The sequence below is a fragment of the Nesoenas mayeri genome, assembly GCF_963082525.1.
Source record: "Nesoenas mayeri genome assembly, chromosome: 26".
NCBI lineage: Eukaryota > Metazoa > Chordata > Aves > Columbiformes > Columbidae > Nesoenas > Nesoenas mayeri.
Window position 1 is genome coordinate 4,277,374 of NC_137552.1, and position 27,597 is coordinate 4,304,970.

At 49.5% G+C, this 27,597-nt stretch overlaps 2 protein-coding genes across 3 annotated transcripts in view; both read right to left on the bottom strand.

Annotated features, from left to right (window-relative positions):
- FBXL20 (F-box and leucine rich repeat protein 20) overlaps window positions 1-12,295 on the bottom strand; it is a 29,993-nt gene extending 17,698 nt beyond the window's left edge. Inside the window, exons 1-2 of the mRNA XM_080359896.1 lie at window positions 12,142-12,295; window positions 245-306 (exon numbers count right to left, since the gene is read on the bottom strand). Coding sequence (XP_080216022.1) covers window positions 245-306; window positions 12,142-12,183 — 104 coding nt within the window. The 5' untranslated portion in view covers window positions 12,184-12,295. The remainder of the gene's footprint in view (window positions 1-244; window positions 307-12,141) is intronic.
- Window positions 12,296-12,922: 627 nt separating this feature from the next.
- Window positions 12,923-26,702, bottom strand: MED1 (mediator complex subunit 1). 2 transcript variants are annotated; one of them, XR_013923331.1, is made up of 18 exons: window positions 26,538-26,702; window positions 25,452-25,558; window positions 24,681-24,759; window positions 24,191-24,245; window positions 23,937-24,069; window positions 23,251-23,279; window positions 22,810-22,881; window positions 22,470-22,544; window positions 21,840-21,913; window positions 21,376-21,465; window positions 20,582-20,693; window positions 20,153-20,277; window positions 19,819-19,937; window positions 19,007-19,208; window positions 18,722-18,817; window positions 18,511-18,616; window positions 13,286-17,712; window positions 13,093-13,114 (listed from the first exon to the last, which is right to left on the bottom strand). XR_013923331.1 is itself a non-coding variant. In XM_080359601.1 (17 exons), exons 1-17 carry the CDS (start codon window positions 26,563-26,565, stop codon window positions 14,466-14,468), a joined length of 4,749 nt encoding a protein of 1,582 aa, XP_080215727.1. In that variant the 5' UTR covers window positions 26,566-26,702; the 3' UTR covers window positions 12,923-14,465. The 2 variants fall into 2 exon arrangements, 1 of the variants encoding a protein (XP_080215727.1); XM_080359601.1 differs by having other exon boundaries at window positions 12,923-17,712.
- Between the last annotated feature and the right edge of the window lie 895 nt (window positions 26,703-27,597).

Sequence of the window (27,597 nt, forward strand, 5' to 3'; positions counted from 1 at the left end):
CCCTTCACTTTCTTTAAGGACTTGTTTAGTCCTACAATTCTTCCATCCACAAAACAAGTGACCAGCAAATCAATTTAACACTTGAAAACCTAATAATCTTTAGCACAAACCTTTGATCTGCTTCTGTTTGTCTGTGGCTTTACAAGTGACTCAATCCCAGCTTGTAATTTGTGAGCACACCAGCAAAATCAGCCCCTGGCTGCACACACTGGTCTCCAGGTTCCCAGACCGAAGGAAAACTTACCGGAGCAGCAGCTCTTTCGGAAGTTTTTTGTTGATCACAGCTTCGTCATTGTTTGAGAACATCTGGAAACAAAAGCAATTCAAACATTTTAGTCGTATATTTGCATTAGGGAATCAAAACCTACTTCACTCTAGGGAAGAAGCCGCTGGTTAACGAGGCCGTTTCGAGAGAGACATCTGGCCCAATAAATTCTCAAAAGATAAACTTTGTGTTCAAGCTTTCAAGCTCCTGAATTGGACCATAGTTCGATAGAGTATTACATCCAATATAGTTTAAATATAAACTGAGATGGTTTATTTATCTATTAAATGGTAATTAGGGGGTGTTGGGGGCTGGCACAGACTATAGGAAGGTACCACCTGCAGCATCACTGCGGCTTCCGTCTGTGTCACGGTTCTGGGAGGGTAAAACAAAGCACAGACACTTTAAAACTGCAGCAAATTGTTTGAGATCATCCCTAAGGAGCTTTTGGGAATAAAGGGAGACGTGATCTGTGGTGCTGCAGCAGGAGAGATGATTCCGGGAGAATTCCGTGTTCTTCCACGGCAACGGAGCCAGAGCTGTTTGTTGTAGCCCATGCAAAGTGTTATACTTATAAACCTTCAATTTTGGACCAGCTAAAACAACCCCACTAGTTGTGAAGAGTGAGAGAAGCTTCTCTTTTCTAAGGAGTCCTAAGAAAAACAGACGCCATGTGCTTATCTACCTGTATTTAAGAGACTTCGTGTTGTCCTGCCATGGTGAAAAACCAACCAACCTGCACAGAGTTCTGCCCGCGGGAGGAATCACGAGGGCGACAGGTGAGCTCAGGCTGCCGTGCAGAAGGATGCAAAGCAGGGAATGAGAATGAGCTTTAATTTCATTAATAAAGTTTCTCTTGAACTGCTGGAGCCACTAAGAGCTGATCTTCCTGAGCTACATACCTGGTCAAAACTGCTGCTGAAATTACAGTCTGAAAAAGCTGATTCTAATCAGTTGATTAAGTGCTCGGAATCGATTCAGTCGTATGTATGCAAAGCAAATAAAGCCAGCACCAGCTGGGTCACCTAAGTGGCAGAGGATCAGATTAAGAGTTAAAAAAGGAAAGTAAGATCTTAGTGGCTTATCAAGCTGTACACAGGGCCCCACCGGCAGCAAAGAGCTTCTCCAGGCACCAAATATCCTGTACCTGAGCATCAATCCAACCCCATCCCTACCAAAGGAACCATCGGAGCCTAACATGGAAAGCTAACGTTGTTTCTTTAATATGCTCCGGTCAGTGATAACAAACTGCCGACAGAATAACGCCGTTGCTACCAAAGAACGCTAAACCAACACTCAAAAGCTGTGTTTCCAAATTATGGTTTGCTTTTTGATGATCTCAAGATACCGAAGCACGATGCTGAAGCAGGACCTGAACCCTCCAGCGCCCTGTCCCAAAATGTCACCCAGCAGAAGAGTGTTGTTCGCCCCCCACAGACGCTTTTAGCACTTCCCACCAGGAGATATCGCAACTTGGCGAGTCCTAAATGGTCCACGAGACGGGCAGCAGGTCATTCAAGTGGAGGTTTTGCCATTTCCCCAGCAGACACGAGTCCCGGGGAGCCTGTTCCATGTCCCCAGGTCAAGGGCTGTGTTGTGACAATGCCACCCTGGTGGAACCGCGATTGCCGCGGCCAGTCGGACAGACGCTGCCGAGGCTGCGAAAGGAGCCAACACGTGTGTGTGCCGGGAATGGAGCATCTAATTAGACCACTGGAAAATTAAGGAAATGCTGAAGAAAGCTCTAATGAATGAGAAACACTGAGGAATTATTCATGGGAAAGAAGACTGTGATTTGTCTTCCTCCAGTTACAATAATAAACAGGCGGGTCTATCCCTTTCCGATTGTTGTCCAGGCCAGGATTTTACATCCAAAGCAGCCCCTTCACAAAAATAAAGGTGAGAGAAATTAAAGGAGCAAACCAGCCAGCAGGAGGACTGGACTGGACTGGAAGAGAACTGGCAAGGGGCAGGAAGGATTGAAATAGAGACTTCGGGAGCAGCCACCAGCCTGTTTGGTCTCATCTGTATTGGCAAGGAGGCTTTGTCTGAATTCAGGTTTTACTGTGAGAACGCACTGTTGGGAGGTGAGCCTGCACATCAAGGATGTTCACACAGCTCTGTGCAAAACACAGGGAGCTGCTCACAAGAAAAAGCTTGTAAATCAAAGCCTCAAACTGTTTTTCTGTAGAAGCCGCCCTTCGACAAGTACAACACTACAGGAACGTTTAGGGCTTTTGGTCTTCCTAAACAAGTCCCTGGATTGAAAGGTGCTGGGCTGTGGGAGAGCCTGGGTGCTGGAATTCCCCCCGCGCTGAACAAAAGTGACCAAAACACACCCTTCTTGCAGCCACTTAGCACACATGTCATTGTCCTTTTGTGTTAATAACCCTTCCCTCACCTTTCAGAATATTAAAAGTGGTGCAAACTGGCTCAATTCACCTGCAGCCAGAGTCCTGCAGCAGGAGCGCTCCGTGCAGGGCTAATAAAGCGATTCATTTCCAGCGAGGCGCTGCCGGCGGTCGCTGTTCAGGCGCAGGGGGTGTCAGCCGCTCATTACAGGGCACAGCCATCCAAACTGGGTCACCCGTGTGGCATCAACACGGGCTGGAGGTGACAGCGCTTTGCAGCTGAATGTGCAACGATGACAGCGTATAATTACGAGTGTCCCCGCGCAAGAAACGCCCACGGACGGACGGTGCTCATCACGCATGCAAAGAGGGACGTGAACAACAGTTGATGCAAGCGCTCTAAGTGAAGCAACTCCTCGCAGGGACGCGTTATTCGAGTTAAAATGTAGAGTATTGTGTGACTGCAGGCACTCATCCAGCCTCCCAGCCAGTCTTGCGTTGTCAGGGACAGGCTGCGAAAGCCACACGAGCACGGGGACTCCTCCTGGCACTGTCCTTGGGGTCGCAACACCCATCCTGCCCAGGGTGAACACATACAGGTGCTATTTAGCACATAAATGAGGTGTCCACACGCTGGACCGATCCACATGGACTGTACGGCAAACACCTCCAGCTCCCTCGGGAAACCCACCCTCACCATGTGTTTCGTTATATCTTGGAAGTTCCCATCTAAGCAAGAAGTTGCTGGATTAATGCGGAGGTTTAAATATCAGGTTGGTTGACTTATTCCACAGCAGCAAGTAAAAGCTTCTCCAGTGAGAAACACAGAATCCTTTTGGTTGGAAGAGACTCTCAGGATCACGGAGCCCAAGCACAACCCAACTCCAGCCCCAAACCGTGTCCCTAAAATCTTGTCTAGAAGGGTGTTTATTCAATGGTTTCTGCGCAATGTCCATCTGTGCTGCCAGGACAGTTATATTCCCCATTTCCCAAGCGCATCCCCAAGCACACCGTGGCACAAAGTCGTCCTTCCCGGCTTACACAGAGCTGGAAAAACACCCCGGGCTGGTAGGGAAGGGGCAACACGCTCCTGGAAATGTCACATCTGGCAATGGTTTGGGGTTTATTGGCGGGGAAGGGCTGGAGGGGTGTTCTGATGAGGAACAGGAACAAAAGGCTTGTTTTTCACTTTTTTGTGTATGGAAAAATACACTTGAGAAGCTTCTAAATGAATTATTTCAACATTTCGAGTTTACTGGAAGTAATTAGGGATATTAACGTACAGAACACAAAGCACATTTATTTTACGTTACCCTAAATGCTCAAAACTACTTTCTGTAAACACTTCTTAAGTTACCGGCTGCGTTTTTAAGAGAACAACAGTTGACACACCAAAAAGACTTTCCCACTAGAACAGCGGCAGGGATTTGACCCAATAAAGCGCAGTTTAGACATAAAGACAGACCCGACCCTCTCGCCTGTCCGAGAGCTGAAAAACACTCTCAGTTTTCCCAACGTTTTGTTACACGGGATTTTTTCCACTTGAGACAAGAAGCAGCAAAAGGCCAGGGTTGATGTGCAATTAACACGCGTGCTCTGTAACGGAGGCGCATCTCTAAGACAGAACCCGCTGGTTTTCAATGGAGGCACCGGGAGGGGGGATGGCTGGTCTGAAAAATATATCAGCATCACACCAGGCTTAACTTGAGGAGCATCAGTGCCAAAGCAAACAAGCGAGCACCCGGCGTTAGCCTAGATGTGGACTTTGAACTCCAACTTTTCTCCTAAAGCAGAAAATTCAAAGCTCAACGGAGCAAAAGGGGTGAAGCTTATTGGGAGCTTTGAGGAATTAGTGGCTATGGGGCGAGTAAAGGCACTTGAATCGGGTGTTATAACCAGAGCCACCGTCACACTCTCAAGCGGAAAGTAACGGTGGGTCTGGCTTGGCCTTTGAGAACACAGACCAAAGATCCAGAGCAGCCCAAGAAGCGCTAGCAGGACGGAGCGGAACGCAGGACGTGGCGAGGCTGGTGCACAGAAAGAGGCCGGACATCCATTTTCAGTACAAAATACAACCAAACAGCAGCAAGATCCATGCGGGTGGGCAGCTGGAAATGGAAATGGAACATTCCTGAAAGTACAAATGCAACAAGTGAAGTGTTTCGCGTCTCGATATAAAGCAAACCTCACGCCAAATAAGTGGTACGGAATTTAAAGGCGCACCCTCTGAAAAGCTAGGAAATACTAGTGAATATTATAATTGTAAAATACCGCAACTCGTTTACTTGTGTAACAGAAACGGGGCAAGACAAACCTCTTACAACAGCCGTACAGACACCAAAGGAAAAGGCAATAACCACGTGCTGAGAACACGGGTTTGGCTGCAGTTGAGACCTGGAGCTCCCTGTCCCATCCAGACCCTCCACAACACGCCCAACCACAGGAAACTCAGCAATGAAACCAAGACACGAACCAGACTGCAGTTATTAGAGAGTAACTAATGCACCTGGAAACCGGTTTTAAGCTTGGAAAGGCGGGAGATCAACAGTTGCCATCGTGAATTCAGGATTACATCTGCAGCTGGTGTATTTTCTCTGTTTACCACCCCAGCCGATCTGTAGCATCAAGACGCTTTGGAGATGAACTTCAGAGCTATAAATGAGTATTTTGCTATTCTGAGGTGAAAGAAATGGAACATCTGTGCAAAAAATCACTCGATAGGTTTAAATCCAGAGCTGTGAGGTGCTCTGAGGTGCTGGCTCACATCCCAAAATCTCCCATCGCTGGTAGGATTTATCCCACTTTTATCTGCTCTGGTGCATATGGAGATGAACAAGCCCAGCACGGAGTCATTGAAACAAGAGGAGACACACACCAAACCCAGCTCACAACTCCAACCCAGCAAAATAAGCCGAGCGCAAAACAAAGTGGAATTAATTCTGCGTTTCCTTTGGAAAAGCTCAGAGAAGCTTTGAAGCGACTTCTTAGAAACTCTGTCAATATACGCTGCCTTGCCTCTAGTTCTGCTCATTTTGGGAAAAAATAAATACTACCAGTGTTACAGGGCTGAAATAACCGAAAAATGAACGCCACGCACCGAGTGTCTGTTGTGAAGTGCTCCTTCCCTAGGCCGGGGTTGAAGGCAGGCAGGGTTTAAGCAGGATGAGCTGCCTTCCTGGTGGCAACGAGAAAATGACAGCGCAGAGATCAGTCGCAGTGAAACACAAGGCTCCTCGGACACAAAGCACGAAGCTGTTTGCAGCTCCGACCCAGCGAATTCTCCTTCCAGCGTTTAGTTAAGTGGTGACTTGTTTAAAAGAAGAAAACAACAACAAAATAAACGCATCCAGTTGAATCTGTGTTAGGTCTCCAAGGAAAACGGCTGTGGAATACAGGTGCTGCCGGGATGAGCTCCGCAGGGATGCGCTCGGGGCTGCGGATGCGGGAAGGCGAAGCGGCCGGTCCCCTCCTGCCACCCAGGGCTCCGCTCAGCAAAACCAGGACTAAGCAGCACAAAACCCGAGACAAAGTGGACCCTGGACGAAAAGGCTTGATATAGGCTTAATATTCCTAAAAATAGCTCGATGGGCAATTTAGTCGACGTACACCATCAGATCACTTCTTCATCTGCTTGCTGCTTTGGGACAGCTTGAATTTCTGCTGGCAAGAAACATCAGGGGGATGGCTGAGCTGTCTGAGCAGCCTGACTCTGCGTTCGGCAACAAGTTCAATAAAGAGCCTGACATTTTGGAGCTTGTTTTGAATCAGCGATGCTAGAAACATGAGGCTGAACAACAAATGGGTGCAGCCCTGTATAAATCCACCCCACGCTAAAGAGCTGCCCGCTGCACGTGACCGCGCGCGGCCAAAATTCACCAGGTGATTAACGTGCAAACACACAAGGTCTCATTGTTCCATTCAGAAACGAAAAGCTCCAAGTCAAACGCGAGATGCTAGAAAACTACTTCTGATTTAAGAAACAGCATTTCAACTGGGAGGACCATGTGTTGGACCCTATTTTTTCTTTTTTAGAAAACTAGAAACTGGTGTCAGATGCCAAAAGGGCACGTTCATATGCTTTGTGTCCATCTGGTTTGTTCTCCGATCCCTTTCTTGGCTCCGAGACAGTTTTCCACAAAGCATCCCATGGCTACACCTCCAAGCTCCTTGTGTTGGTTTTTCTATTGCCGGTTGTGGCCCAGGCGCTGCGTGGGACGCGGATCTGAGCAGTGACACCCAACAGTCCTATGGGGCAGGACCCGGAGCAGCCGGTGACATATTGGGGAGGCAGAACCTCGTGGTTAATTGGCTTTGTCTTTATCAGTTGTATCTGGCACTGAATGAAGAACCCTCTCCGAAACGTCAGCTCACGTATCCGAGAACCGCAGAGGTCGGAGTTGGTTGGTTTTATACGCTAAATAGACGGGACAAGCAGCGAGAAGCAAAAATACCATATGGTTTTGGGCGTCTACTTTTTTTAGCTCCGTCAAAAACCTCAGCATCCTACGAGTGGTCATCTGGCTATTTTATGACCTCGTACAGATATGTGATTTAAAGCGATGCTGCTTTCTCACACAGCCCCTTCAAGGTTTTAAATAATACACCGTTGCCCATAAAAACAACATCATAGACCAGCGAAGGAGGAGACTGTAAATAAGGCAAAGGCTTCCTGGCTTCACAGGGCCACGGATTGTGCTATAAAACACCCACTATCACAGTTCTTTCTCTTTAGCCTTTTTACAAGCACATTTTAGCGGAGTAGTGGTTCACTACAAATACTCTTTGAATGGATTTTTTTAAAAAATTATTAAGAAAAACCATCCCTGAGACACGCTTCAATATTTCCAGGCCAAAAGTGAGGCTCCTCTAGCTCTCCAAGTACGTACCCACGCTCATCACAACTCAAATTAGCTTCTTCAATAAACGAATTGCTTCTAGTTCTGCCCCTCTCCCAAGCCTACAGTCCCACATGAGTGGTAAGACATTTATTTCACTATTGGGTTTGTATTCAGCTATTACCAAAGAAATTATGATAATATTATTGGTGTATATACTCAGAAATAAAGTCAAATGATGGTGTCTCAAAAAAGAACCCTACCTGAGGTGAGGTGTGAAGGGCACTGGGGTGAGTTTGCCACAAGTAAACAGATGGTTGATTGGAAAGGAAAAGCGATGGCAAACACAACCAGCAGCCACACAAAGGCCCCTCCACAGCTGTTTCACACCATATCAATAAGGTTAAAACAGCCATCAGGTTGACTTTCATAATGGTGTGAGTCAGATGAAACGCGCAGTGAGGTAATCCAGCTGTGAAAACAGTAATTACCCGATCTATCCCAGGCCCCAGTTAATAATGGTATCTACAATGAGCCATCCCCGTGTGCACGGGCTCTGACTCCCTTTCCTGTTCTGCAAGCTGCGATGTGACATGGACACAGTCCCTGATCCTGGGGAACACCGGGAATTGCACCATGGGAATCACAGAATCAGGGTGGCTGGTGTTAAGGGACCCCTGTGGATCCCCAGCCCTGCTCACGCAGGGTCACAGAGCAGATCACACAGGATCCCAGGGGTTTGAATGTCTCACAGAAGGAGACTCCACACCCGCTCTGGGCAGCCTGGGCCAGGCTCTGGCACCGCAAAGGGAAGAAGTTTCTCCTTGTGTTCAGATGGAGCCTCCTGTGTTTCAGTCTGTGCCCGTTGCCCCTCACCCTGGCATTGGGCACCACTGAACAGAGTCTGGTCCATCCTCTGACACCCACCCTGAGATATTGATCCATTGATCAGATCCCTCTCAGCTTCTCTTCTCCAGCTCAACAGCCCCAGCTCTCAGTCTCCTCATCACAAAGATGCTCCAGACCCCTCAGCATCTCTGAAGTCACAAAGCAGAAGGATGGAAAGAAGCACCAGAGAAGCCCAAAGGGAACCAAGAACATCCCAAAAAGATCAGCTCTGCCATTGTAAAGCCAAGTGACCCTGAAATATGAAACAGTATTTAAGAGCCAGGAAGCTGGCAGATTCAAAAATGGGATGATGGCAATCGAGATTATTCAATTCAGCTTTCTGAACACAGAGAGGATTAAATATTAGAAGGTAACTCAATTTTGAAGCATTTAAAGTTTCTCATTTTGCTCTCAGTTCACAGAAGATCTAAACTCAAGCAGGACCCTGGAACTACAGAGGCCACTTGCACGGATCGGAAGAGTCTGAATTCCCTCCTCGAGGATCCCGAACCGCAGGACGAGAGAAACGCTGTGAAACGCACCGGACTGATGCGTTTTTCCTGCTGAAGGTGCTCACAAGGCTCATACACACACTCACTCCTCAGACGCATCCCTGGTGTCCTTTTTTAACAGGACAAACTGCCCCATAAAGAAACACTTTACAGTCAGAATCAACTCCCACTAATTGGAGGTTTTGAAGACTCCCTGAGGAAGCTGGGCAGGCTGGTGCTTTTTTTGTGGTGGTGTTTTTGTTTAAGGATGTAGAGGAGTCTACCCGTATTGCTCAGAGTCTGGAAAAAAAGCAACTATAATTATTTAAGCCTGGCAACGCGGCTCGATGGAACACAAGACACCGCAGCGTAAGAGATCCCTGCACGGGGGAAACTTAAAAACCTGAGGTCTGGTCACGCCGAGGACATCCGCGACTCATCCTATGGTTGGTCTAATACCAGAGAAGCCGCTGTTGATATAAAACGCAGGTCGTTTTGTGCCGGATCATCTCTCAGCTCCATGTGTGCGGCTGCACAAGCACTGACCGCATCCCTGGGAAAGCAGAAAGCTCTGGGGAGCACTCTGCCATCCAATATGTTTATTTTTTGCTGATGAGTTTGCAAACAGGAGCCCAAGATGCTCCGTGTCCAGGTGACATCCCAGGCCAGGAGCGTGCGGATGAAAGACATTAATGAAGCGATGAGAACCGGCACCTCTGGAAGGAGAAAGAAGCTCCCAGCGAGCAGGGTATCAGTCAAAAGCATCAGGAGGTGACGTCCCCTCCTCTTCGCTGCTATTTAGTTGTATTTCACCAGGCATCACGTCTCAGGTCCGACGGGAAGCAGAGAAACCTCAAATATAAGCCAGGATTGTGACCTGTCAGGGCATGTTCCATATTAAACCAACACCACAGAAAATTAGGCGTCAATCTGGGTAATGTTTTCCCTTTTTGTTTGCTTTGCTGCAGTAAGTGGTTATTTTCTCTGTGGTGGCCACACCTCCTATAAAGGGACTTATTTAGAACCTGCTCCTTGTGCCGGGCATGCCAGAGTTCATTCTTTCATTTCGGAGCCTCGTTCTTCCTGGCGACACATCCGCACCAGAAACCCATACCCAAGTCAGGTTTAAGAACCTTAGCCCATAATCCATGACCATATTTTAGTACTACAGTAAGAAGATATGATTATTAAATCTAATCTAGATTGGATTTTAAAATTACCCGACAACAATAGTTCAGGAACCTGTGGCTTAACAAAAGACAATAAACTAAGTCTGAACTCCCCCTCAATAATTCAACCTGTTATTTAAAGCCTGAACCAGACACAATATACATTAGTCACAACTCTGCATTGAGCTATTTTTCCCCCCCCAAGATAAGACTCCAGACACTCCAAGGCTCCAAGGAACTGTCTGATTCGGGGGTAACACAGCGGAGAACTGATCACCAGCCTTCGCCCCCCGCCGCCATCGTTCATCTTACGATATTCAACAACTCGCAATAAGCAGCTTCCAGTTTCAACACATTTTTGCATAATTGTCCTTATGTCACATTAAATATGAACTACTACACCAAAAGGGAACGGAGCTTTTACTTTTAAAGCAGAAAGATGACAAACTGTTTTCTAGAAAGCACGGCTGAATTTCTACCCACACTTGCCCTCTGAAAAAGAAATCTGCTCATTAGTGTGAACACACTCACGTTTCTGAAGCTTTTCAGACCAAAACACCTTCACTAGAAAACCACGTATTTAAAGCAAAAGAGTTTGAAACTCGTTCCTTCCAGGATATATAGGTGAGTGGGTCAGAGATAATCAATGCTAGAGCTAATAAAACCATGCCCTGGATTTACTAATCAAAATACATCCAAGAAACGCACTAACGTTTAAAGGTACTTCTTGCAGCCTCTCTATAATGCACCAACTCTTCCCGTACAAATACAGACTAAAAAATAATTAATCTAGACCTCAAACACTCTTTGAGCATTTTGCTTATTCTCAGCTTGCCCGTTTTTTACTATAGGAAGAACGTGACACACGATTCCAGCAAAAAACCCACCCAAACCAAACCAAACTCTCCTCCACAATGAATTGGGTTCGTCTTGTTTGGGTACAACCTTCAGGAAAAGAGCTCTCGATGCTGGAATGAATTCTAGTATTTCAAGACAAAGGCTGTTGCCATATGAGAAGGCATTTCCCCGCAGCAGACTGCTACCAGCGTGTGGTTTTATCCTTTGCTCTGTAACCAGCCACTCTGCAGTCATTAAAAAGATATCTGTGCAGCCAAGAACAGACTAGAACAGTAAAAACAATAGTCCCGGATAAAGCACGTTCCGCATGCAGCCTCCCCATTCTGAGCTCGCAGGTTTAGCTCGGAATGCTACAGAAACACGGGTGGTACGACGCTATTTACCCTGAACGCGTCCTAAAGAGACACGCTGCTGCTTCTTGACAGCTGATGTGGGTTTGATATAGAAAATTTCACGTGCGATGTTACAATAGGGTTATTTTCCGCACCTTTCCCCAGCCCAGGGCCAGTTTCCCATGGAGCCCAACGCCGCTCGCTGTGGAATCAGCCACTCTCCAGTTTACCATTAACCAGGATTTTCCCCTCTCCACGAAGCGGGGGACACGGCCACGTATTTACCATTCTGGACACTTTTCCTCCCATGTCCTCGGACGGAACAGGAGCCAAGCGGCGCAGAGACAGACCGGGCAGGTATTTCCATGCTCTGCAGGGATGAGCAGCGAACCCTCCTGCCTGTGACCCCCCCCGGCCAGCTGTGACAACAACGCCGGGCTGGCCCTGGCTCCGGCGCCTGCTTTGTGCCACATCCTTTGAATAGATCTTATTGTTTACCCTCCGCTCCTTCCCCACCTCCTCGTCATCACATTTTGCCCGGTTACTGCCCAAAAATCAGCCGTGCCAAGGCCGCCCCCCCCCCCCCCCAGTCTTGTTTTCCAAGCGCTGTTTCCCACCCCCCCCCCCCGCTCCTCACACCCGCAGCAACACGTTGGCAGCAGCTCTGCCCCCCCGCCCCCCCCACCCCGGGAGTTTAGATCCGCCGGGGGAAGCCACACAGCCCCCAAATAGGGTGGGGGGGGGGTGCACAATTTCACACCACCCCCCGCCCCAAACGCGGGTCACAGGCCGGAGCCCCCGCCCTGCGCACCCCCCGCACCAGGCCTGTGGTAAAGCGGCCCCCCCCGCTCCGCACTGCCCCGTTGTTCCGTGAGGGGGGGGCCCTAAATCCAGACACACACACACACACTGCGGCGCGGCCCCCCCCATCTCCTCAGCCCCGGGGCCTCACCTCAAAGCGGCTCTTAGTGACCCCGTTCATCTCCCTCCGCATGGCGGGGCCGGACGGGGAGGACGAGGAGGGGCGGGGGGTGTGAGGAAGGAGGGGAGGGGGGTGTGAGGAAGGCGGGAGGGGGTGTGAGGAAGGCGGGGGGGGGTGTGAGGAAGGCGGGAGGGGCTCCGGGGCTGCGCGGCCTCCGCCCGCCGCGGCCGCTCCGGCCTCAACTTCAACCCAAAACAAAAACACTCCGCACCTGCCAGCAACGCGCGCTCTCATTGGCCAGCGCCGGGCGCGGCGCGCGGCGGCGGCGCGAGGCGGGGGGGGGGGGTGAGAAACGGGGAGACGCGGAAGGGGGGGGGCGCCCCGGGAACGGGAAAACGGAGAGAGGGGATTTGGGGAGGGGGGGGACAACGCGCGCCCCGCCGCCCCCACCGCTCCCACCTACCCCGCAGGCCGCCGTCCCCATCGCGCCGCCGGGGTCCTCCCGGGGTGGGGGGGCTGCGGGGGGCACCGCCCCCTTCCCGCGACACCCCCCCCCCCCAACCGGCGGGAGATCCGCGAGGTTCCTCCCCCCGATATCCGCGCCCCCCCCTCCCGGTGCCGCCGCAGGGATCGGGGGTCTCGGGGGGGGGGGGTGTCCCCCGCCCCTCCGCCCCCTTCCGGGATGCCGCAGAGCTCAGCCAATCACGAGCCGCGCTGGCGTGACGCCACGGTGATGTCATTCCCGCGGGAAAATCAAGCGTGGCGGCGGATTCTCCCCGCGCCATTTCCAGAGACGCGAGACCCGTTTGTACCAAAGAGATTTATTTGCATGTAAATAAACACGTTCTTCGCAATATTTCACAAAAAAGGTGAAACTGCCCCAGAAGGGCGGGGGGGGGGGGGGGGCGGGGGCCATTTACAAAAACCGCCAATTTCCAGGCAGGTATTTACATCACCACCATGAAGAACCATTTTCTTTTAATCTCCGTGTCCACTTCGCCACCTGAGATTAAAAGGTTTGGCTTTTATTTTGTTTATGCTTCTTTTTAATCTTTCCAATACTGAAAGATGTCAAATAATCGTTGAGAATAAGCAAAAATAGTTTCAAAAATAAAACATTTGTCCGAAACCAAGCGTTCACACATCGAAACGTCCGTGCTGGCGCGTACCTCACCTCTGGCGCCGGCCAGTCGCTCGTGATTTATATCATACGGGGTGGAAGGTGACAGGGCACAAAAATGGGGAGAAAAGCGTTGAAAAGGGGTGTCCCCGGGGTCAGGAGAAGCCTTTGTTCCCTCGATTTGTGATGGTGACACCGCTTACCGCAGATAAATTAATAATGAACTTTGGTCTTGGGCGAGCGGAGAAGGAAACGTGCGCAGCTCTTTTCCTTTAAATTGCTTTTTTTTTGTGTTAATTACGCAGCCGAATGGTATTTCCTCCCGATTTCCACATGAATCCCATTAATTCCACGTCCAGCGAACCATCCTGTGGAATCCCCAGCTCTGGATTCCACTTGCTTTGTTGGGACGGTTGTTTCTGCTCCAAGATGTGCCGGAATGTCACCAACTTCACCAAAACCACAGTGGGTGGAGAGCTTCCCAAATCCATGGGCTCTCCCCAAACTCTCCGAGTCCCTTTGAGCTTCGTGGGGTACAGTGAAAACAGAGGAAAGAAGCAGCACGAGGCGTTTGGATATGGAGAGAAATAAATAGCTCAAATGAAGCCAAAGTCAAACACAAGACGGGGATATTTCCTCGGGGTGACCTGGAATAGGACGCCGATCTCTGCAGGATACAGCACCCACTCGTATCAGAGGAAGATGAAGTTGAACCAGGCATTGAAAGAAGAAACGCCGCCAAAATAAATATATATCTTATTTTTTTCTTCCAACCACCCTTTTTAAAAAGAATAAAACCCAACCCTAAAACACACCCTAAAATAATGAGTTTAAAACTTCCTAAAACCAAAAGCAACTTATGAGTGGGGAGAGGGGCAGAGGAACTCGGACGTTCCCAGAATAACCTTGGTTTCTGTGTGCAGCAGTCTGGGGGCTGCCCCCACACTTCGCTTTACACCCATTAACTCTAATGGGGCCATTAATACTCCTTAATTAAGAATGAGTGCAAGTGTCCACAGGACAAAGGCCGCAGTTGGGAACTGGCTTGCTGAACCAGCTGCTGGCGCTTGCACCATCTGTTCAGACTTTGGAGAACCTTGGAAACACTATTTTCTCTTCAAACGCACCCCGTAAAAATCCGCGTGGCAGGTTTGCAGCGAACAGCTCCTTCCTTTCAACCTCCGGAACCCGTAGGTCCTGCGTACGAGCTCGTCTTTTCGAGATACTATGAAAACTAATTGCCAATTAGAGCAACGTCCATGAGATCGTCATCTTCTTCCCCAATTAAAAACTCGGGGCTGGGCCGGGTCGGTCGCTCGGCCGCCAGGATGGCGCTGCTCGTCATGGACAGGGGTTGCTCGGCCGAAATCGGGGACTTGGACCAGCTCTCTGGCTTCATGCCGTGAGATTTCTTCTTGTCTCTGTCTTTATCTCGATCCCGATCTCTGTCCCGGTCTTTGTCTTTCACTTTTTTCTTCTCTTTTTTGTGCTTCTTGTGTTTTTCCGAGCTGTATTCAGGCAAGGGCCTGATGCCGTCGTCGGAGCTGGGGCTGTTCTGGTAGGATTTCTCGGCGATGGAGGAGCCCGACTCGCTCTCGCTGTCGATGTTTTGGGGGGTGTACGCCGGCGATTTGCTGTGGCTGGGAGAGCAGCGCTCGTGTTTGGGGGTGGATCCGCTGATGAGGGGGGACCCGTAGCTTTTGGAAGAAGCCATCTGAGGCCGCAGGCCATCCCCACCTCCCTCCCCGGGTTTCTGCAAGGTTACTTTGGCTTTAATGCTGGGGGAACCACCATCGTGTTTGCTGATGATAATTTTGGCCACTCCAGTGCTCCCGACGTTCTTGGAATCTGAAGTCTTCTTGGAAGAGTCACCAGATCCTCCAGAAACGGAGACTTTCGATTTCTCTTTGTCACTCTTCTCACGTTTGCCCTGGAAATCACCTCCGGACATGTTGTGTTTGGAGGACATCGTATGGCTTGAGGAATTGGAACTTGGCCCCATTTGTCCATCCATGGGGTCATCTCCACCAGGCCCGCTAGTGACAACCCCGTGTTTCAGTTTGTCTATGACCGCAGTCAGAGATGGCTTCTTGTTTCTGCTCGGAGACTTGCCTTTGGAACTTCCATGCTGGTTCTGAGATGAAGACATGGAAGACCCGCTGGATGAAAAGGAAGATGAAGACGCCGTTGAAGAATTCGAGGAAGGAGGTGGTTTCTGTGACATGGAGCCAGAAGATCCCATTCCTGAAGATGATTTCATACTCGAACTCGATCCGGTCCCAGACATATGGGAGCCTCCGGAACCCGAACTGATCGGTGACTTCGCTTTAGATGACGGGGGAGTATTGGGGACAGGTTTCATGGGAGAAGCAAGCTTGTCAGAACCTCCCGAGGGTCTGGAATGAGACGGAGAGATGTTTGGTTTACTCATGGAAGGGTTCATAAGCGATGATGGCTTTCCTTGAGGTTTCATCTTGGCGCTTCCGGAGCCACTGAGGCCGTGTTTGGTGATGGGGGAGGATCCGGACTTGCCCACCGACTGAGCCGAGCTCTTGGACTGACCCGAACTTGAGCCGCCTTGGCCTGAGTAGAGGCTGCTGCTCATCTTTGAGCCAGACGACCCTTCCGATTTGCTGCTTTTCATTTTGCCTGAGGTTGAAGAGGAGGAAGAGGAGGAGGAGGAGGAAGAATGGCTATGATGGCTTTTGCTGCCGGAGGAGGTGACAGAGCCGCTGCTCGTATACTGGCCATGCGAAGACGGTTTGCCGACAGTCACTGTTCCTTTTGGGATCTGAATGGTTATTTTTGGAATAGGAGGAGTAGCTACACCAGGAGGAGTCTGAGATCTGCCCGAACTCCCGGGAGATTTGGACCCACCTGTGCTTGCTGGTGGCGTGAAAGGCCTGTTTGATGAACTGTGAGACGGGGATTTCCCATCTGTCTCCTGCTTTTTCCGCTTTGGAAGTTTCTCTTTACTTTTACCATCGCTGGATGGCGTCCGGCTGCGCTTCCCCGGCTTCCCGTCTATCCCGGGACCTGCCATGTTACCCCCAGAACCATTCCCCTCCTTTACCCGTTTCTGAGACTTTTCTTTTCCTAAATCCCCTGCGTTCAGTAAAGGGCTCTGACCTCCACTGTGATGCTCCATGATGTCAGAGGACCCCAGAGGTTTGCTTGCAGCTGCAATAATACTAAAATCTACCGTATCGGATTGATTGCTCCCCTTAAACTTATTTTCCCCCCCATCAGCCCCCAAGACTTGCACCCCCAAAGTAGTTAGAGCCTGGGATGCATAGCCCTTGAAATCATCAGTGTCTCCGCTCTGGCTGCTCTCATCAAAATACTCCTCCCCAAAGCCACTTTGACTCTGGCTGTTCAGCAAGTCAGGGTTGAAATCTACTCCATCGGGAAAAAAATGGTTTGAAGAGTCGCTGTTGGGGCTCACAGCAGCGTCCGCTATCAGGTCTGCTGGGTCTGTGTAGGGGTTCTCACTATTGTTCGTCTGAAAAACATCGGGGTCAAAGAGGGCACTTTGTGAATGTCCTGAACTAGAAGAGTCTCTTACGGGAGTACCGATGGGCGGACAGTCCTCGGTAGTGGCGGGGAGCTTGGAAGCCTCCTCTGCTATATCCGAAAGGATATCGGTCACGTCGGCCCCGATGCTGTCCGAACTGGAGAGTCGAACCATCCTCTGAATACTGGGCTGCGAGTGAGGTATCGGCTGCGGGTAGGTGGTGGGAGGAGTGCTGCACTGGCTGGGCGCTGGGGTAATGTGAGGGGTGTCCAGGGCGTCTGCAGTAATGTTGACGTCAAAAATGGGATTCTGGGAGTCAACATCCATCGAAAAGAGCTCCCTCTGGAAATCATCCTCAGTCTGATGCTTGGGCTTGTCGGCCGGCATACGGGATTTTTTTTTCTTTTGCTTATTGCCCCCAGGGCCCATTTCCATTCTGGGGGAGCCAGAGGAAGAGTTCTGCCTTTCGAGGGGGCTGCTCCCATACAGAGTGGAGAAATCCTGAGGGGGATTCTCTTTCAGCAGGTTCATGAGCATGGGGTGGTTCTTGGTGTTGCTCGCCGGTGAGGACACAGGTGGTGGCGTGTGATGGGGAGGGGTGGGACTCGAACCAATGGTCGAACCCACGTTCCCCGTGATCTGCAACAAACTAGTGAGGATCGGGTTCTGTGACACCTTGCTGAAGTCCTCCCCGTGACCCATCGAGTCGTGCCTTTCTTTCATGCTTATGCTCATGTTAAACAAAGTGGTGATGGGCCCCCCAGGAAAAGTGTTTGTCGGGGTAGTGGTACCGCTCATGGGGTTGCTGCCCGTGGTCATGCCATACCCGGGGCTGCTGGCGGGGGGAAGGTTTTTCTTCACCATGTCCTCGACTGTCTCTGCAATGAGGGACAAGGCTGGTGTGTCTGCTTGGATCGTTTCTGCTTTTCTACGAATTGCTCTCATGGTGACCGGGATGGACATGCACCTGCAGGACACAAAACCGAGGGTTTAGCGTGCATTTTGTGATGATCACTGAAGACGTTTTAAACAACCTTACCAGACGTAAAGCAAGCAGTAAGGCTCCTAAGCACAAGAGAGCAACAGGTCCAGGCACCGCAAATTCCCTGCTGTTCTGTTCTATTTACACTTATCATGCTTATCTAGCCAGGAGGCAACTGAGCCTTTACACATTGCCTTGCAATGGTAAAGGGAGAATTCATCAATCATTTCACTCTAATAACTAATAATTGGCAGGTTGTCATCTCGTAGTTAAAGCACTGGATGCAACTGGGTTGTTACTCTGATTCTGCCAGAAAACCCCTTTGTCTAAGCTTGGCAAACCTCATTCCCTGCAACCCTGTAAAAAACAATGATAATGCCACATTCTACAGCCTGTAATGTCCTGAAAGAAAAAAAACCAGCAATTCTCACTCAAAAAGCCTGTGCTGTGTCCTGTTAACACTCTGCCGTGTTCTGAATGGTGGCTGGGATGGAGGAACCTTGATAAAAGGCCTCTGTAAATGACAAACTGCAGGGGAGCTCTGCCACATTTCACAACCAGCTACCGGGGAAGGCACAGACACCTCGGACATGCACCCAAAAATAAGTAGCTATGGTTCAACATCTGGAATGGAATTTTCTATAGGGCTCCCAGCTTTCTTCTCTTCCAGACAACCACAAAGTTCACCCACAGACAGAACAGCTCTGAAAACACCAGGATAAACACGAGATAGATCATCTGTATTATCTGGAGTGCACGGCAGCACAAAAAAATCCAGCTTACCTTTGAACAACTTTGGCAATGAAATCATCTGTACAGATAAGAGCATCGGACAGCCCTTTGTACAGCTTACAGTTCACGTGGGTAGAGTCCTGCACGTCCATTACCACTACAAGAAAAGGCATTTGGAAGAGATCAGAATCCTGGTTACGGTGGAAGAAAACCCTGTCTGTCTCCCCAGAAACACACTCGTGCTCTTCCCAAGTCCACTTACCGCACACAAGGGAGTCGTTCACAGGATGCTGGAAGGACACACTGAAACACGAGTCAGAGAGAGGACAAACTTCAAACTGCAGGATCCCAGGGGAATCTGAAAGACAAGAGAACTGCTCAATTAGGGAACACAGGAGGTGAACCAGCTTAATAACCCCATATAGAAGTAAAAACTTTTACCAAAAAAAAAAAAGGAAAGCAGCACAGGCCTCATTTCTTATTATTATTATATTATGCAGTGCTTCTTGTCATCCACACGTCATGTTCCACTTGACGCGGTACCCACCTTCTTTTAAAACTGTTCGCTTGACACAGCTGCCGATCAGCGTGTTGTACGCCACCTGATGCCGGATCAAATTGAGGATGAGAGGAACGCGTCCAGGGTGCTGGAAGGCGATTTTACTAATCAGGGTTCCTTGAAGGCTTCTTCCATCTGGGAGAGGAGCATCTTTGTTCAGAAAGTAACAGTGCTGCTGTCCTGGAAGAGCCTGACAAACAATTTCTGCTTTATTCCAACCACTGCTGGGTACAAGGCAATAACAGACATCGAGGAAGGAGAGAGCTGGCCCCAGACCCACATGACACCAAACCACCTTTCTGGCTAAACGTGACAAACAACGAAGACGCTTTCCTTCCAATCTGAACAAGCAAAACATGATTTCAGCTCCTCAGAAGCAGTAATGCCAAATGGTTTGCACTGTCCCCACTAAAACTGCTCCGTACGGTAGAGCATCCCCTCCAAGGAAAAGGCAGTTAATAGATCTGCCATTGACAAATTTAAGAACGCCGATTTCTCCCAAGGGACGCGGTTTGTTCAGCCACGTTACAGTGTGAGCAAGAGGAAGGGACAGAACCTGGGAGGGCTCAGCCCCGTACCTCTGCTGTCATTCCCACAGCAAGGGATTTTACATTACCCAATTTTCCCAATTACTGTGATCATGTCTGTATCTGAACTCTAATGCTTGGATAGCGTAGGTTTTGCCTATGAATAAACTGTACCCATTTCCTTTATCCTACTAGAAAGTCACCTGAAACAGATGAAGAACCCCAAACTGCTCATCTACAGGGGTAACGACCCAGTTGTAACAACATACTTACTGCGTAGAAGCGCATGTTGTGGTTTAAAGGCAGAGGATCCGCCTCCTTGGATAATTCAAACTGGGTGATTAGCTCATACAAGGGCACAAACGTTGGTGGTGTGTCGAACAAGGGAATACCTGCAGGAACAAGATGGCACAGAATAATTACACCTGCGAGCCAGAAAGAGATGGTGGGTTAGAGACAGTTTTACTATCTAGTAGAAGAAACTTCTCCAGGTTTTACCGGAAATTCGACAAAACCTTGAGCAACTTTTCTGGCTGACCTTAAAAAATCAGCAGCAGTTCATGAATAAAAACCAAGGGAGAATCTGTCTGACAGATGTGCAACCCACCTGTGCAGCCCTGAAGCTTCTGAATGAAAGCTCGAGACACCGGAATGGGACGAGGGAATTTCAGGAAGAAACAAGCTGGTAAGTCCACGCTGTTGGCACTGGTGATCGATGAGAAGGACGGAGTTCTGAAATATTGAGTTAATGAAAGATCTTATTAGACACAGGACATGATTCTGGCTTCTGCTATGAGCACCAGACACCCCATCTACTGTTTGCTCAAATAAAAGCAGCTTTTATACCGTCTTAAAAACTCAGACACTCCTCAAGAGCATGGCATGTGCCTCAAATACATTTTTCTTGTATTAAAGACAGCAACGTAAGTGCTTTATATAATGCTAGGACATCATGCAGTCATCTCCCCACAGAACGCTGAATTTGGATGTAATCGAGGCAGCTGCCAAGGGCCTGGCAGGTGCGTCTTGCACTTACCCTTTGCTGTCAACTGGATGCGAGCCCATAATCAGCGGAGCGATGGGAAGTTTGTACATAGCCATGGTGCCCTCCACTGTTACTGAGACGTTCATACCCAAAGATCGAGGCACTGCAAGAGGAGGCATGAAAAAACCCCGACAACGTAAGCTGACAAAAAACCAATGCAAGTTTTATGAATTAAATATCGCTAAGTGAAAGTATCTTATTTCTTCCACAAGGAAGAGCTTTCAGCGTTCGAACTAGTGATGCTATCTAATGCTCTATTTTTCTCTTGCAAAGTAGACCAACTGCATAATTCTTAAAATATATTCTAAATACATCTGCAAGTTTCTAGCATGCTCTTTACAAAACAAAACAATTTGGACATCTTCACCTGCTTCTTTTCCAAGATCAGCCTCAAGTTTAACTGGTGCTTGGTTCTGTCATTTTAGCACGAGACAGATGTCCACGCACATGCATAGAAATAATCTTCCAGTAAGATGGCAGAGATACAAGTATCCCCACAACAGAATAAATCTCACATTAATGATTAAATTCACCCCAAGGAAAAGGGCTCAGTCTGCAGAGTGTCACTGGGGTAGCAGCCCAGTTCAAACACATAATAGCCACCAGGTTCGAGACGGTCGGCTGAGCCACAATTTACACATGAGCTCATCAAACCCCTGTCCTCTGTAAATCCATTTATGATTTTCTTGCGTTACAGGTGACAGCAGAGGGGAGAAAACTGTTGGAATCCCAGTTCCTTCTCTCCTTCCAGCAGCAGACCCCACTAGCTCCTAAAGCCGACCTACCATTATTCTCATGCAAAATAACAGGGGCTCCAGTGCCATCTTCAAATAAATCATAGGGCGAGACGTAATACTTGAGATTCATCAGGAGACCTGGGGGAGAGAAGCTTTTGAACAAGTGTCCTGACGATCCAAGTGAACCAACCCCATCATGCTTAATCCCTGTAACCTCACAATGTCCACCCAGAGCAGCACACGCTGGGCAGAGCTGCTACTGCACCAGCAATGAGTCCTCCTCTGCTGTTAGAGACACAGATGTGGCCAACCACCAAAAATTACCGTCTGTGGCTTTGTAAAGATAAGTTGGCTTTCTGGATCACGTGCGACTTGCAAATACCCAACCGCCTTCTCCTTCTTTGATTTGATTTGCATTTTCCATTACTGTCATCAGCTTATGTGAAGCTACTATCCATAAAGGGGACCCTGAACAAAGCAATGTTAATTTTTTAAGTGTTAATCAAAGATACCTCCGCTCCTGGGGGTGAGATAGCCAACACTGCCATGAAGGATCTTGTCAAGGGGGTTTGCGTTGGTGGCTTGCCTGCAAAAGAGGCAATCACAGGTCTGTAATGAGGTAGAGCCAAACCCGACGCCAAAATTCACGGGCGGATGGCAGGTTTTAGCTCAATATACACACTTCTTGGTCACACAGAAGGAACGATCTTAAACTTCACAGCTACAGACAAAACAAAAGCTACTTTACAGTACGGGTGGTTTATCCACCGAATCTACAGCAGGGAAAGATGGTCAAACATGTCTTGATTTCTCACTGTAAAACACGTTACCACAAATCCATCTAGTTATCAACTCTTTACCTTCCTGACTTTCTTTCGATTGAATTCTGTGGTTAAAAAGGAATTGCTCAGAAAGCTCCAAGCAATGTATACATACATATATATATATATATATATATAATCCTCCTGTTAGCACAGGTCTTCTATAGCCTCAGCATTGTACTTCTCAGCTATAATGTCAGACGATGTGACATTTCCTAGATACACAATACTTGGCATGATCAGAATCAGCCAACACGATGCAGAATTAGTACGTAAAAACAAACCACCAACAAAAACCAACCGCCATGTAGAAGTCCTTACCAATACATCCCGGCCATTTTCGAGAGGTCCAGCTCCAAGGACTGCAGAGCTAAATACATTTTAGTTTTAAGTTTGCTGGGAAAAAAAACCACAAAACAAAACAAAATAAGAAAGATTGAAAGGAACTGTTCAATGAAAGCCAACGCCTGGTGGCTGACAAGCTGCAGCGCTCGCCAACACCCTGAGCATTTAGAAATTACAGCTTTTCACTATGCATCCCCAATTCCCATGAAATCCTCCCCACCCGCTGTGTGCACACACAAGCCACGCAATGAAAATTGAAGCACAGAACTAAAGGCTTCTAGATTTCTTTAATTTTATATATGTATTTAAGACTTACTTGTCTCCTGGTAACTTATAGAGGTTCACAAGTCCCCTTAGATGCTTAGAAAATTCATCAAAATTTTTCTCTCTGAAAACAAGAGGGAGAAAAAGTTAAGATGTACTAAAATTTATAACAAATAAGGTTTTGGTTTAAAAAGTTATATTAATACAAATACTAAGTCGATGAAGAAAAGACTTTTGCTATATGAAAGCTACAAAATGTGTTCTTTAAATGATCTGGCTTCACTGATTCTGATGAATGTTGTGCTGTGGCTTCCAGGAGCCAGAACCAGAAATACCTGAACCAAAGCCAGAAAATCCCCTGGAGAAGCAGAGAGACTTTGTGGGAAAGGAACAGTTACGAAGTATTTGGAGTTTCCAGACATAAAATAACATTGGGTCAATACTGCAAAGAAAAGCCTGTCAGAAAGTGCAACAAACAGCTCTTGCTGCTCACCTCAGGTGTTGCACCAATTCCGGACAACTCTGAAAAGGAAAGAAAATACAATGATATCAATGTTGAGTGCAGATATTTCAGTCTTTGTGCAGCACAGCAAATGTAAAATAGTAAGAGAGTAAAATTTCTGAGCATCAGCTTTTCTTGAGAGGCAACACAATGCCCACAGCTACACACTGCTATGGTCCTACTTCTGCTCATCGCTCTCCGACCCGGGTCAAATTCAAGCAATACTAATTTCTCTTAAACGACTGATTTGAAATAAACTTTATAAACTATGAAGGCTTAGGTTGAAAACCTATGATCTTATATAGAGACATTAAAAATGGTCTGTTTCCAGAAAAGTGGCTGGGCCAGTGTAAATAGCAAGTTTAAATCTCATACATGTGCCATGAGCAATTTTCTTTCTGCATTCCACATTTTACTACTCTCCATGCACAGATCTAAGTTTTTGAAGATTAATTTCCCTATGCTTCCTCTAGAAATAATATTCTTTCTCAAATAATGTTGTCAGTTATAAAACCACTCAGAGAAAAGGAAAGATCAGTCAAATGGTCCTTACACACGCACCCTACATCAGTTATTCACCCACAACACGTTGCTCCACGGAGGATTTTACTTTCCATTAGAACAAGCGGTTCCAAACTCATCAAGGTGTCACCCCCCCGTTTGTCAGCCGTACGTACCACAGGGTTTTCTCCGTGATGAGCCACCTTCACGTCGCACAGCAGCCCGGTGGGATCTAACTGGACTTCCACGTAGAACATGTCAGAGGTGATGTAACATTCAGTGCCGTTGGCACTAAGGTGAGATCCAAGGCTTACATACAAAACAAAATGAAAATTGCTATGAGGTGCACACAAAACACCCAGTCAAACCAGCAGCGAGACTACGATGTGCACGGATAAACAGGAAAAGCCATAAAATAAAGAAGACCTACCCGTTTTGTCTGGCTATGGATTCCAAGCGATCTGTCATGGCGGGCAGAGAAGATACTAGATGGAAAGAGCGAAAAACAAGGCTCAGTGAAACGATTCCACATTTCCCCGGCAATAAGACATCAGCATTAAAACCAATCTCAACTAGTTACTCTCTCCCGTATATGCTGACACCTTCACATGTGCAACTACCTACATTATCTGTACTCAAAGTACAGGCAGAACAATCTGCATAGAGAAAACCAAATGTTCTCAGAACTGCAAAGAGAGAATGGGCTTTATTTCGCATGGGGAATTGAATATACCGTAAAACTAACACAGGCAATTTTGACTGGCACCGAGATAAGTGTCCTATGCAAACGTGAGCACATGTGGGCTAGGAACGCAGCAAAATGACCTGGTAACAACCTTGGTTGCTTTCAGGAGTTGCAGTATTTCCATCGCGTACCAGCGTTAAGCAGTTTGTAAAATGCAAGTGCAGAACATACGAACCTTTTAAGGCCTTCTGCAAAGTCTCCAAGCAGCTCACCAGATGTTGGTGCCCCCCAGAGTTCATCACAACTCGCTTTTCCTTAGTCGGAAAGAAAAAAGAAGAAAAACATCCTTTTTGTGGATCACTCAGTAAGAGGGAGTTATTGCAACTTTTGATCAGTCAAGTGAGGTTTATCTAGGTAATTAAAAGATCAGATTTCATTCCAAAACTACATCCTCATTGTGATTCCTGCAGGAGAACAGAATCCATTTTGGAAGCAGGTAACAAAGGCAGGCATGGAATTGACTTAATTTCTTTTAAGCAACTTGCTCATCTGGAAGAACAGACTATAGCAACTTTTTAATAGGCAGGAGCTAAGAGTTATACAAGAGACAACACAATAACAAGAGAGACAAACTTTTAACACCACAATATACACAGAAGCCTTTGATGTTGCTCTCCTCTGTCTCCTCTTCCTCACCCCATCCAGAGACCAATTCAAACCCACATTTGGCTAAGCCAACACTGAGTTTTGAATATCACTGAACAGGGAGCAAATTACTTTATAAAACACGACATCCTGAGACAGAGAGTGGCAGAATGGTTTGGGCTTCTCAAACCACACATTTGATCCTTTTCCTGGCACGGAGCTGTGAGCTGCCCCGTGTCAATTAGGCTGCAGATGGGAAGGTTGTAATTAGAGAAGGCGAAGGCAGAACAAACAAACCGACAGCAAAATGATAGTAAAGAGACTTCAGAAACCCCCCTACTCAAATCCCAACAACTCTCACCATGACTTGACGGACTAACTTCATGGTTTCTGTCCACGGCCTGTTTTGGTTGTACTTTGCGTGAAGTCTTTCTAAGAGGGTACTCATCTTGTTCAGCTTTTCTGTTTCTGTAAATCAGGGGAATATTCAGAAGAAAGAACGACATGGTTCATTTTCCCCTTTCTATCTAGTCAGACACATTCACAAAGACAACGCAGGTTTCAGGAACGCTATAATTGTCTTTTTTTTTTTTCCTAAGAAACAGCTTATTCTACACTTCATTTCTCAAAAAATCACAGCGGACATCACTGCCAAAATAAACCCTCCCACTCGCATAAGTGGGTCCAAGGCAAACAGATGACTATGACATTTTAACTGCCACAGCGTGCAGCCCTGTAAACCTTCACCTGCAAAATGTCAAGGTTTGTTTTCATTATTGATGCACGTACATATCACAGATCAAGCGGAGCCTCCTGCCCTTTAGTTTACGCTCATGGCTCCTGGGTCACACCTGGAATGAACGGGGCTCCCTCCGCTTTACTCCCGCCCTCCAGAGATTCATGCACATCGATATATGGAAGGAATTGTTGTCCCTGAGGGTGGTGAGAGCCTGTCCCAGGTTGGCCAGAGAGGTGGTGGCTGAACCATCCCTGAGACACCCCAGGCCAGGCTGGACGGGGCTCTGAGCACCCTGAGCTGGTGACGATGTCCCTGTCATGGCAGGAGGGGCACTGGGGGAGCTGGGAAGGTCCCTCCAACCCAATTGTTCTGTGATTTTATGATAAGATCCCATTAAGCCCAGTGACAAGGACAGTTCTGCCAGATCTTTGCAAAGTTCGAGCCTCACGAGAATGTCCGCCTTTATTTTCATCCGCAAACGGAACCAGCCCGCAGCAGCACGACCACGCGGAGCCCCAGCCCGCCCGGCGCGGAGCCACCGCCCGCGGGACCCCCACCCTCCCGGCCCGCAGCCCCGCTGCCGCTTTTCAGAGACTCCTCAACCCGACACGGAGCCGCCCGGTGCCCGGGAGCCGCCGGGGCCGCCCGTCTCCTCACAGAGCTGGCGGGAAGCGGCAGCCCCCGCCGCGCCCCTCTTCCGGCACTCACCCTCGGCGCTGCCCGGCGCCGCCTTCATGCCGCGGCCGTGGACGGGCGGCCCGCGGCGGGGGCCGCAGCACCGGCGTCGCGTCGGGCCGGGAGTGGGGAGGGGACGAGCCGCGGCCGGGCCGCTCGCTCCGGCCTCACACGGCAGCGGCCGCCGCCATCGCTCCGGCCGCGGCTCCCGCCCTCTCGCGAGACTCGGCGCCTCTCGCGAGAGGACGGGCACGCGCGCGCGCAGAGGGTGGGCGGGGCGAGCGCCGCAGCCTCCGCCCCCCGCAGGCCCCGCCCCCCTCAGGCTCCTTCAGCCGCGGAGCAGCCGAGCGGTCACCGGCGGCACCTCAAGGCCAGCGCTGCGGGGAGCGCCGCTCCGCTCGACTCCGCCCGCCCGGGCCGAGACGGCGACCAGCGGACAGCCCTTGAAGCTCGGCTGGGAGGAGAGCGGCGGGACCACGGGGCCGGCAACACCGGGATCAGCTTGGCGGCGCTGAGGGGCGCCTGTCCGCCTCCATAGAGCTTTGTTGCGGGGCGTTGGGGGGCCGGGACCGGCGCTGTCCCCGCCTGGCGCCCCAATAAAGTTTCACTGAGAAGCCGGGCGAGCGCGTCATCGGGCGGCGCGCGCGCGCGCGCGCGCGGAGGCGGCCCCGGCTCTCGCGAGAAGAGGAGAGAGAACGCGCGCGCATCCGCCCCGCAACCGGAGGTCTCGCGGGATCGGCGGGGCGGCCGCTGGGGCAGAGGGCGGTGGCGGCGGCTCTCGCGAGAAGAGAGCGGGTCTCGCGAGATTTGGCGAGTGCTCTCCCCCCCCCCCCCCCCCCCGGTCCCCCCCGTTGGACGCGGAGCCGTTTCGCTTTGGGAAGTGAGCGGGGGGCGGCGGGGCCGGGCCGGGCCGGGGGGCGGCCGCTGGGGCTGCTGGCTGAGGGACCCGCGCGGGGCCCGGCGCTCAGGTGCTGGGGAGCGATCGCGGGCCCAGGCCCCGCCTTCCCGGGGCGCCTCCGCGGCGGCGCTGCCCTCCGGGCCTGGGCCCCTCGGATGAGGCGGTGAGGCCGGTGCCCTTCCCCCTTCCCTCTCC